This window comes from Geospiza fortis, unplaced genomic scaffold, assembly GCF_000277835.1.
Source record: "Geospiza fortis unplaced genomic scaffold, GeoFor_1.0 scaffold54, whole genome shotgun sequence".
NCBI classification, from domain to species: Eukaryota; Metazoa; Chordata; class Aves; order Passeriformes; family Thraupidae; genus Geospiza; species Geospiza fortis.
Window position 1 is genome coordinate 6634933 of NW_005054301.1, and position 11520 is coordinate 6646452.

The window sequence follows — 11520 nt, forward strand, 5'->3', positions numbered from 1 at the left end:
TCTAGCCACTGATATCTTGTGATGAACATTTCCCTGGTGGACAGTTGCAGTTACCCAACTGTCCCAGTTGCTCTAAAACACCTTTCTGTCAAACCGAAGACTGCCCTCATGCTGACTTCTCTGCAAATTGGGTTTGAAAATAATTGGTAATTTCCAGCAAGGGGAGGAAGTCATGCACTCGTGTCTTCGGTGGTCTTGCCAAACAGTTTGGAGACTTAGAAACTTGCCTTACTGTGAACATTAGTCCTTTTCCTCTAGTTAGCAGTGCAAGTTTGCCTGTGGCTGATTAAGCTACTGCTTCTCATGTCTCAGGTTTTACAGCATGAGGGTACAAGGCATGCTTTTGATTGAACAAGTTCAGTCAGCAACAAGAAGCCAAGGGTTGTGGATGGAGCCATCCATACTTGTCTCATCACTGACACTTTGCCATAAATTCAGGCTGCTTTTTTGAAACAGGACATGCTCATCCTACATGTGTGGTCCTTACCAGAATCTGTTTGAGATCCACATTGAGAAATTCCTGTGTCACACCAAAGTTCTGTTCCTTCCTCTCTAGAAGTTTCTGTTTGAACATAAAGAAAGTAATTGCAGCCTCTTCTCAACCATAAACATTTCCTACTGTTGGCAAAACTCGGTATAGGGTTTGGTCTGCAGAACAAGGTGACTGCAAATGCATTCATTATGTCTTCAGTGAACACTTCTGTATTCTCAGAAAACACAAAGCAGGATGCAGTGGTTACTGCAGGCTGTGTTACCCTAAGAGCAAGCTAATTTAATAATCCAGAAATCATCTTTCAGTCTGAGCCAGTGCAATGACAAACTCTTACTGGATCTTGGGGCTAAGAGCTGGCAGCAGTGAGGCTGTGTTTTGAAGGTGGGATGCTCCACCTAAGGGAGAAGCAGCAGTGTTATCTGCCCCCTGAAAACACACAAGCCCTGAGGAGGGCTTGAGGGCTGGTTTTTGTCTGAAGCAAGGAGGGACTAGAAGAAGGGTACCATGCAGAGGAAATTGTTTTTTCTGCATTCTTTTCCTCAGACTCTGGTACTACAAATGCTAGGGGGTAGCATCTGCTTCCCAGTACCAAAGTTGCATTTAATCTGAATGCTCAGGGCCTTCATTTGTCAGTGGCACAATTTGTTAACTGAAGCAGAACTTCTACTCTCTCTTACTGGCATGATCCTTCAGTTATGGGAGAAACAAAAACTCTGTTAAAAGGTTTATTTTTGCAAGAATTTGCAGAATTGAACCCCTGCTGTTTACATCTGAACCCAAGTGGGTGGGGGGATCTGGACAACCCAGTCAAGTCCTCACACTTACCCTAGTGCAATGAGATTATTTATTACCTAAACTGAAGAGTAAGCAGCCTTTTTTAAGAGAAGAGCTCTACTTGCAGCCCTGATTTTTATCTCCTCCTTTGTAACGTCTTTGAGCCAGCCACTAACAAGAACTGCCTAATATGAGTGACTGTAGAAGCACAAGTAATGGCTTTCATTTCAAAACTTGGGTTTCATTCTCTCTGATGTTAATTTCTGATACTGGTCACTCATATATGTAAATCTTGCCCGTGGGCAGTGCTTAGTTTAAGTCTGTGAGTGGCAAATGTCTAATGCAAGAGGCTGGTGTTTGGAACCGAAGACAGAATATCTTGAATTGTCTATTTTAGTAATTAAAGAATTTTTAACAATATTCAAGATGTTGTGGTATAGTTTTCTTTCCTGGATATTATTGTTGCCTTGTATCTTTTCCATGGAGCCCTTATCCAGTTCCACAAGAAACACCATTATTAAATAAAGCACCAAGAGAAAGGCAGGGAAAAGGGTGAAAGAACAACAGACAGAGTTTTAAAATATATCTGCCACCATGTGTTGTTTCTCTCTGCTGCAAACTACCCCTTCTGTCTGAGCTGAGGTGCCAAGAAGCCAGGAGTGATGTTACAGCTCTAGCAATCATATCAGAAGAAACTGAAAGTAATTAAGCAGCAAAAGCTGTTAAAAATTAGCCAGCAGCTGGCAAAATTCAGCACTGTGTTTGCCAAAAGACAGACAGCTGTTTGCACCTCAATCTTCAATTCAGGAGGCCCAGATTAAAAGCACATACTACACTTAGTTCTGTGGCTGAAGACATCGTGGTACTATGGAAAGAAACCCTAAATCCTCTTGAGGAGGGCAAATGTGACAGCTTTTGCATAAACCAGTGGATGGTGTCATACACAGCTCAATCCCTCAGTTTTATTGTAAATTAAAATAAAAATTCAAAGATTCAAGTAAGTCACAGTCCTTTTAAGGGCAATGCATTCATAGGCAAGCTGCTGCCAGGCAGACTGACAACAGATCACTTGCTGGCAAAAGCCATGATTTGCTCCTAAAAGAGAAGAAAAAGAGAAGTAATTCATAAGCATGTGTTTTAGAAAGAACCTTTAGGCACGTTCCCATTCGTATAAATGAACAACAGTTCTTGGCCAGTCTTTCTAGCCACACACAGAGAACCTATCCCTATGTCCTAGAAAATTAACAAAATTGTAGCATTCCTGTCCTTCCCAAGTAGTGTAAAACTGGTATTACCAATGGGTTCTGTGCTCAGAAAAGACATTTTCATTTGTTTTTTTCTTTTCAACAGAGAAAGAGGAAAAAAACTTGTGAGCACTGAAGCAGCAGCATAGTCTTCCTTAATGAAGACAGTGTGCCAGTGGCAGCTGCTCTGCCTTAGGAATGTACAGATTTTTAGTTGAGGAAGTGTCTCAACTGTGACCATGACACAAAGGAAACAGGGCAACTGTGTTTAATATGAAGATGGAGAATAAATGAAGTAAAAATTGAAATCCAAAGATGAGAATCTAATTTGCTGGTGCTTGGGAGCTTTGAGAGCAGAGGGCTTAAGGAACCTCACAAAAATCCAGCAACTAGGTCAAGAGGGTGAGAAGTTCAGGCAGATGGGCTGCAAACAGAGGTCTAAGACAGAAACTCCACACCACCGCCTTCCTCAGGTAATTCCCATTTTAGAAACTTGAACTTCTGCCACGAGGGAACAATTCACAAGGCAAAACAGCACAGAAACAGTTAACTGTGGGCTGCACACAGCATCTGGGAAGTCATCCCATCTCTTAGTGAACATGTGTCTTCACAGTCCTGTTTTCTCTGTGCATTGCTGGAATACAATTCAAGGTTTGACACTAATTCCATAGCAAAATAAAGCCAAAGACTTCTGATGACCTCTAACCCCTAATTACTGATACAGAATATAAGACACTTAGATCTTTTATATCCCTTGTGCTGGCGGGGGGGGAAAAAAGTCTCTACTGAGTCATCAGTTGTTTAGGAACTTCTCAGGCCCATTCAGGACACAAACCCCCCAGTTTAAACTGGTATTTTCCAACCAAAAATGTTTCATTGAAAACAAAGATCTTTACATCTTGTGCATATTTCATAAATAGTTTTGGACAATTCCTACAGCCCTCACTGAAGTGAGATCCTTACTTTGACAGGAGGCAGGGCATTTGTTGCTTGCAATCCCCATGTCCTCAGCAACACCAGAGGAGCCAGTGTGGTAGAGTACAGCCTTTTTAGCACATCAGTAGCAGCTATCAAGGAGACATTATGCCTCTGACGTTCTGTTTCAAACTTGAGGAGGTGTTTTAAGGAGCCTGGAAGAGATAATTGAAGGTTTCTATTACACTTGACATGCCACAAACAATTGTGCATCTTATCTATAGAGCAGTTTCCTCTGGGAACTGAAAGAGAGCAGAGAAATGGTCCATCTCAATAAAGACCTCTTTCCACCAGCTAGTGCTCTTCATCTCACCACATCTCTAACTGCCATCCTGCAGAGCTTTATTTTTTTTTAAGCAGCTTTAAGATTCGTGGGATGGAAACTGCATCCAAGAATCATGAACTGCTTTGCTTCCACAAAGCTTTCAAACACAGGACAGGAGCATGCTAACCAGAGGTACTGCAGCAAAGGCCTGGGAGGACTAATCTTTTACTGCCCAAATGTTGGCTTGGAGCCTTACCCAGATCGCTCCCGTTGAAGGCTGCTGCACTGAGGTGATGAGCTAAACATGCAATATCACCAAAGCCCAGGTTCACTCCTTGTCCTGCAAGTGGATGGACTCTGTGTGCTGCATCCCTGGAGCAAGAGAAGACAGAAATTTATTTCCCTTCTTGAAGAAAGCCACAGTGGCTGACAACCCCAGAAGGGATCAGTGTAGCACTCCTCACCTCTTTGCAATGAACCACCTTAGAGCAGCATATGCGCTTTATCCAGTACCTCCTTGCATGCTATGCTGAACTACCTGACTGCCTCTCCAGTTGTAAGAAGCAAGACATAGGGGAGGTAACAAAAAGCAGGTCTGAAAGGAAAAATTATAAAGAGGTGACTAGCCAAAGTCCTCTCAGATCACACGTGGAACAGGCCTTTATGCTTTTGTAAGTGACCTCAGCACAACAGGAGCTCTGTCAATGGCACATTGCACAAACACAAAGTGGACAGACACGAGTATAAAGGAGAGGTGGGATCATCATTGAATGGAAACACAATCGGATTCTCCTATGAACAGACTTATCTGTAAAGCTTAAAGACAATCATTGCTGTGAGAGTCACAAAGTTAAAGAAATTAGATTAAGTTTTGATATGAAATGCAGGATCATGTGCTTTACCAAGCTATAAAGCACAGTGCGCTCCCAAGCATAGAGTAGTTCATAGGTTGGAAAGATGAAAAGCGCACCACACAAAAATGTAGCACAGCATCCAAGAATTACTAAAAGCTACCACCATACTGCAGCTGGGGCAGAGAAGAAAGTACATGTGACCTCAGAATATAAGAAATGAGGTATTTTCCTGTTCGAATAGGCTACCATACAAAAGTCTCTGACATCCCACATGCAGTCATTTTTGTCATTTATGTTCAAAAAAGGTGAGTTTAAAACTCAAAGTGGTGCTCAGAATGGCTGGTATAACGTAAGGGGAAGTACAGATCCAGCATGAGATACTGGATTGTTTCACTGGACTGTACAAACAAGGAAAGGGAAATAATTATCTTTCAATTTACACAGAGAGAAGAGATAATGGGCAGAAAGCTACTCACACAAAAGGACAGGAGGGCACACAGAACAAACCAGATCTGGGTAAAGTCAAACTGGAACAATGTATCATTTCTAACATCTAATTTGTTGACGGGGAGCTGCTGTCCTCAGGTCATTTCTAACCACATGCCACTCGCCCACCCAAGGGCGGTGCTGAGCACCTTACCCGATGAGAGCCACGCGGGGCCGGACATACTCTGTGGCGTGGCCCAGTCCCAGGGGGAACATGGCCCGGCTCTCTGCATCCACCTCAGCAACACTTGGGGGTAGCTGACGGACTGCAGTCCCCGAGGGCTTCAGCAGTGAAATGGCAGAACGAAACACGGCCCCAGCAGTGTCAATGAAGTCAGAGTGGTTTATGTTGCTCCACTGAAACAGACAAACAAATCTTTGGAAGCTGACCCAAACTAGACCCATAAAAGAACCCAGCTGAAAAAAAATCCGAGTTCCAAATACTGAATTTTAACCACTTGGACAAAACTATACAGTAGAAAAAACTATCTTCACCATTTTAGGACATAGAAATTTCCAGCTAGGATGAGCCCACTCTTCCTACCTTTTGGAAATTTAGGTTAATTTCTGTGACTTTCAGAACTAACCTAATTCAGTCCCAAGGGGTCATCTTTTCTTTGCTAACTGCCTCTTTAATATCATTCTCACCAGAGGAAGGAACTTCAGAATGCACCTCTCCCATTACTGTTTTTTAGCTACAGAATTCTGTTCTATTTCTTAAAGCCTCTTCCCTGTCACGAGGCTGATACTCACAAAGGCAGAGTTGATGCTATCCACAAAGCTTTCCTCATCCATGGCAAGAAGTTCCGATGCATGGTCATGAGATGTAGACCACACCAGAGAGCTGGCAGTGTCAGACAGCTAGTTTAAGAGAGTGTCAGGGATAAATATCAAGAGAAAAAGAAACAAAAATAAATATTCAGTGCAAAGACTTCCCCCCTGCCCTGCCTCCCACCATCAGTCCCTCTGAAAATTACAGTTCCTGCCCAACTTGCTACAAGTGGGAAATGCCAAGGATAGAGGGAGATGGCAGGAGGGGAAAATGCAATAAATGAAGAGCGAAGGGCAGATGCGCAAATTCTTAAGAGACAGAACCAACACACCAAGGCATGGACAGAAATAAAGTTACTAGACTACAAAAATTTTAAAAAACATTTTAAAAACTACAAACACCTTACCGGAAGAAGCGCAATTGGCCCAGTGGGAAGGAACCGCTGCCATGCTACATTGTTGTCTGTAGCCTACAGTGGAAAGAAGCAAGTGGGCAGCAAGCCAGATCACCCTCTTAGGTTCTACAGCTTATGGAAGAGTCAGTTTAGCAGAATTTTACCTCAGATAAATGGAGAGTTGCCACCACAGCTGACTGGTCATACTGATGTTCAATGTTCTTAATTTCAGCTTCCTTCCGGACCATAGAGTTATGACCATCTGCACCAATCTGTAAAACAAAGAGATGCACAGCAACTTCTTCAGCAGCTCCTAGAAACATTAGGAGCTAGTATTTCACTCTAAAAACCTCAGACTGCATCTGTATATTGTCTGTTCATTCAGGAAAAAAAAAATCCCCCCAAAACCAGAAGAGGTGGCCCCTTCTGCTCTTCTCAAATTCAGCAGCATCTCCTTGCACCAGGCAGAGAGAAGGCCATGCCCAGTGTCACACACCCTCACAGACAGGGCTAGCCACTCATGTCACTCTAGCACTCCACATGGGTGGAGTGGCACACATGGAATTGGAACAAAATCCAGTGGAAAGGACTTGGGTTAGGGATAATGCCTTATCAACAGAAATAAAGAGCTTAGTTACCAGCAGCTTGGTCTGAAGTCTGCGTCCATCAGCTAACTCAACTTGGACCCAAGGGCTTGTGTCACAGCCATGGGAAGGAAGGGGCCAGGTGTACCCAACTGCTTTGCTGCTGTAGAAGACCTCCACGCGGTCTGATCGGAACACAGAGTACCACGGTCACGACATGGACAGGAAAAAGGAAACATTGCTACAACAGCCAAGGCCATGCAGATGTCTTAACAGCACCCTAGCAGCTCACCCTACAATTCTCAAGGCACCCCAAAAAAACAGATATGGACAACCCCTTGTCACTGTAAGGCCTGCTCTGGACAAGGAGGTACAGATTTTTTAATTAAGTCCAATTTTGAAGAGACTGTATTCTGGAGAACTACATATCCAAGTGCTTTCCTGCTCTGTAGCCTTTGGAAGTCAGATTTCTCCCTCCTTCCCAATTCCAGAAGGTGCCCATTTCTCAAGAGTTACTTGTTAGATGAATTTCTCCCTCTCAAGACTTAGCACACAATAGAAGGCAAGTAACTGAAAGCTATCTGCAGGAAATAAAACATTGAAGAAGTTGTCCACTACCTGCTACTGCATCTAACTGTTTTGTGAGAGCAGACATAATGACATCATTCTCCACTATGTAACCCATGTCATCTAAGTCATCTTTCTCAAAAACGATCATGGCTTCTGAACAAGCATCCCACACCTACAAAGAAAAAATATATTACATGAAGCTATGTGATAAAGAAGTTCATTTCAGGGACTTAACAGCAAAAAGACACAGTAATGTAGAAATATAGAACTAGACAAAACACCCTGGATTACTGTCCATTCCCAGCTACTAAAGTGCACCACATAACTAATTTCATTAAATTATTTAGCTTAAGCTAAAAGTAATTCCAAGTCAAGTTTTTCATCCCTACTTTTCTGTTACATAATTGACATAGGAAGCTATGCTACAACCTTGCTGTAGGTTAACCCCAGCAGGCAACTCAGCCCCACGCAGCTGCTTCCTTACTCCCCTGTACTGAGATGGGGAAAAAAACTGAAAGGGTGAAAGTACAAAACTCATGGCTTGAAGTAAATGCAGTTTAATAGGAAAAGCAAAAGCCACATGTTCAAGCAAAGCAAACCAAGGAATTAATTCACTGCTTCCCAAGGGCAAGCAGGTGTTTAGCCATCTCCAGGAGAGCAGGGCTCCATCAAGCATAACGGTTACTTGGGAAAACAAACACCATCCCTCCAAACTTCCCATCTTTCCTTCTTCTTTTCCTCAGCTTTTATTGCTGAGCATGACACCATATGGTATGGATTATCAGTCAGGGTCAGTTGTCCAGCCTGTGTACCCTCCCAGCTTCTTGTGCACTCCCAGCCTGCTCACAGGCAGGGCAGTGTGAGAAAGCTTTGGCACTGTGTAAGTGCTGCTCAGCAATAGCTAAAACACCCTTGTGCTATCAACAGTTTTCAACACAAATCTGAAACACTGTTCCATACAAGCCACCATGAAGAGAAGAAACTCTATCCCAGCCAAACCAATACACCCTTTACCTTTATTTCCTGGCTAATACCCAAGCCTCCATATCTACAGCTGCCATTAGGAATCCACCTTTCAGCCTGTAACATCAAGGCCCTGAGGACAGGTATTTCTGAGCAGACTGCTACCCACAAAAAAGGGACAGAAATGAACATAAGTATGACCCACCCTTTACCATAGAAAGAAAAAACTTTGTGCCATTTATGCAAGTACTTTTGAGAATTCAGAGTAGACAGACACAAGGTGTATCTGCAGCCCTAAGGCACCTGCATTCGCCGGAAGGGTTTGAGTCTCAGGCTGCAGACATGATCCCAGGCACCACAACCTGAAAGAGAAAAAGGACAGAAATACACAGAGATACAGGTTCACATGGGACACTGAGACCAAAACTAAACTGAAGCTCACTCCACACTCTCCTCCACCCTTCCCTGACTATGCTCAGGCTTGGCTTGCACCATCCCTAGACAGCGCCAGGTCTGCCTCAGTGCTATCCCAGCTCCAGAATCACATTGTTTTATTGTTAACACAAGCCAGCGGGAAAGAAACAAGAGCTCTCCACGAACCTCTAACCTAACAGACAGCTCTCACTGTCCCATCACTGGGTAATAAAACAGACATAGAAATGCACAGCCATTATTGTAGAGAACATTTCTTTCTCCAAAAGGAATCAAGGCTCAAATATCTCTTTAAAATGACAATTAATCCTCATTAATTGAGGACTGAGTTACCAGCCTACAAAGCACTAAGCTTCTTTTTGAATAGAACATTCTAGGTGCTGTAGAGAGCACCTTACAACCTTTCACTAGCCTAAAGTCACAAATATTTATATAATAACAAATCAGATACCAAGATACCAGAACATAGATCCTTGTTATCAAGAGAATTTGGATTTAATCACCTCAACTCAGCATGTAGAGACAAAGGCAAATAATCCTACTGATGTTAAGGTGAAGGCAACACATGGTCAAAGGGGTTTTTGTTTCAACAAAACCAGCTCAAATATAAATGTTAAAAATGCAAACAACAAAATCATACTTACTGCTTAGGAGGGTTGCTGATCCTGGGGAGATGGAACTGACCCTGTTGCTGTAACTGTCTGGCATGTGATCATATTCTTTCCTAGGACCCGCCTCCAGCAAAGCAATCTTTTTATCATGGAAGTGGATGTCATGCCCTAAAATAAGCAAATACATGCTTTGATACAATGTTCCTGCCAAAAATCTCAAAAACAGAACACCTGAGTTTTTGTAATAAGACAGAGTAGATGCAACACTTAATAAAGAAATACATATACAGTACAGGTTTTGACCAGGCAGGTCAACTTTTCTATGTTAAAGCTTTATGACTACAGCCCTGTTACTGAGATGGACGACTCTTTTGCAGCTAAAGCAAGGATTACATATTTCCCTTTTACATAAAGCTTACATTTTTGTACAAATTTGTGCAATTTTAAAATGAAAATTTATTACTGGAGTATTATCAAGATAAATCTGCAATATTTACTCCATGTTAACTCCAGAACACATTTTCCAGAGCTTAAACATAAATTTTCCTTATAGAAGAAGAGATCAAAATAAAACTTCTGTGATACGTAGCAATGATGCATTAATATTTTCCCTGCCCTCACATTCTGACAATGGAACAGCACAGCCACTTTAGACTTTAAACTTCCACATAAAAAGAACTGAAAAAAAAGAAAACTCAAGTGAAGTGTAAAACACTGCAGCTGAGCTGGCCATGCTTGCAGCATCCCAACCACCACAGATGCAGAAGGCACTGAGGACAGAAGTGGTGTCCTTGCAACATCTAGAGTTTACTACTACAGCAGCCCTAGCGACAGCAGTGTCCTGGGCATAATCTCTAGGTTATGCACAGTAATAACCTCATCTCCTGAGAGGTCCCAAACCTGCTTGTCAGCCTTAGGCACCCCTGCTGGAGGGGATCCTTACGCCATCCCAAATCCACTGGGCTCCTGTTTAACAATACAAGCAGAACTTAAGCTTGCACGGTAAGCCCTTATACTTGCAAAGCACTTATTGCTCAGCATCTCTGATCTTCTGGGCACTATTTCTTTTAGGTTTCTGTCACTACTGCACCCTTCTGAATCCACGTTGCAAAGAAAGGAGCAGCCAGTACTCTCAGGATCTCTAAGGATACAAAGTAAGCAGAAATCCATTTTAACTTGGTATTCCAGTGTTTAAAATACCGGGTTAGAGAATGAAACTTGAGATCAGATGATAATGATTAGATGGATGGAGCACCTCTTCTACGAGGAAAGAGAATGTGGTTTGTTCAGCCTGGAAAAGAGATGACTTAGGGGTGACTGAATTGTGGCCTTACAGTACCTGAAGGGAGCCCACAAGAAAGACAAAAAGGGACTTTTTACAAGATCATGTAGTGACAGAACAAGGGGGAACAGATCCAAAGTGAAAGAGAGTAGGCTTAAATTATATATTAAGAGGAAGTTCTTTGCTGTGAGGATAGTGAGGCACTGGAACAGGTGTAAATGAAGAGAAGATGTAAGTGTCAGAGAAGATGTAAATGTCCCAACCCTGGAGGTGTTTGAGGCCAGGCTGGATGTGGCTTGGAGCAACCCGGTCTGTGGAACGTGTCCCTGCACACGGCAGGGAGTTGGAACTAGGTGATATTTAAGGTCCCTTCCAACCCATTGTATGATTCTATATACAGAAAAGCATTTTGGCTAAGGGTGACATTATCCGCCAGCTATTTAAGGATGAGCATGTTTGACAGGAACACCACAGTCTATAAAACTCCAGCTAACGGCCCCATTAACAGCTGTGCATACACACAGATACGGCTTGGCTCATCACTGACCGGCTCACCAAAGAGCCTCAGGCGAACTTTAGAGCAGGATCAAGGATCCCTCAGCAGGTCCCGGACACTGAGATCCTGTACACGGTTACCTCACACTGCGGGGAGTGGGTCACAGCCTTACCCAGCGCGGCGGCCATGGCGCTCCCGACCATGCCCCCGCCCGACACCACCACATCGTAGAGCGGCGGGTTGGAGGCGGCAGAGCGGAGCAGGGCGCGAGGCCCGGGCCCGGGCCCGGCCCTGAGCCGCGCTCCGAGCGGGGCCAGCAGCGCCC

General features: G+C 43.5%; 1 protein-coding gene across 2 annotated transcripts in view; it reads right to left on the reverse strand.

The window, feature by feature from the left end:
* Positions 1-1109: 1109 nt before the first annotated feature.
* The window catches only part of COQ6 (coenzyme Q6, monooxygenase), a 10660-nt gene continuing 249 nt past the window's right edge, over positions 1110-11520 (reverse strand). The window contains exons 1-12 of one of the 2 annotated variants that reach the window (XM_005417604.3): positions 11368-11514; positions 9451-9585; positions 8678-8736; positions 7460-7583; positions 6896-7026; positions 6422-6529; positions 6270-6332; positions 5845-5952; positions 5246-5448; positions 4008-4123; positions 3475-3641; positions 1110-2362 (exon numbers count right to left, since the gene is read on the reverse strand). In XM_005417604.3, the coding sequence (XP_005417661.2) occupies positions 2333-2362; positions 3475-3641; positions 4008-4123; positions 5246-5448; positions 5845-5952; positions 6270-6332; positions 6422-6529; positions 6896-7026; positions 7460-7583; positions 8678-8736; positions 9451-9585; positions 11368-11398 (1275 nt within the window). In that variant the 5' untranslated portion in view covers positions 11399-11514 and the 3' untranslated portion in view covers positions 1110-2332. Of the gene's footprint in view, positions 2363-3474; positions 3642-4007; positions 4124-5245; positions 5449-5844; positions 5953-6269; positions 6333-6421; positions 6530-6895; positions 7027-7459; positions 7584-8677; positions 8737-9450; positions 9586-11367; positions 11515-11520 lie in introns of those variants that run through there. The other variant, XM_031065153.1, reaches the window with a different exon arrangement.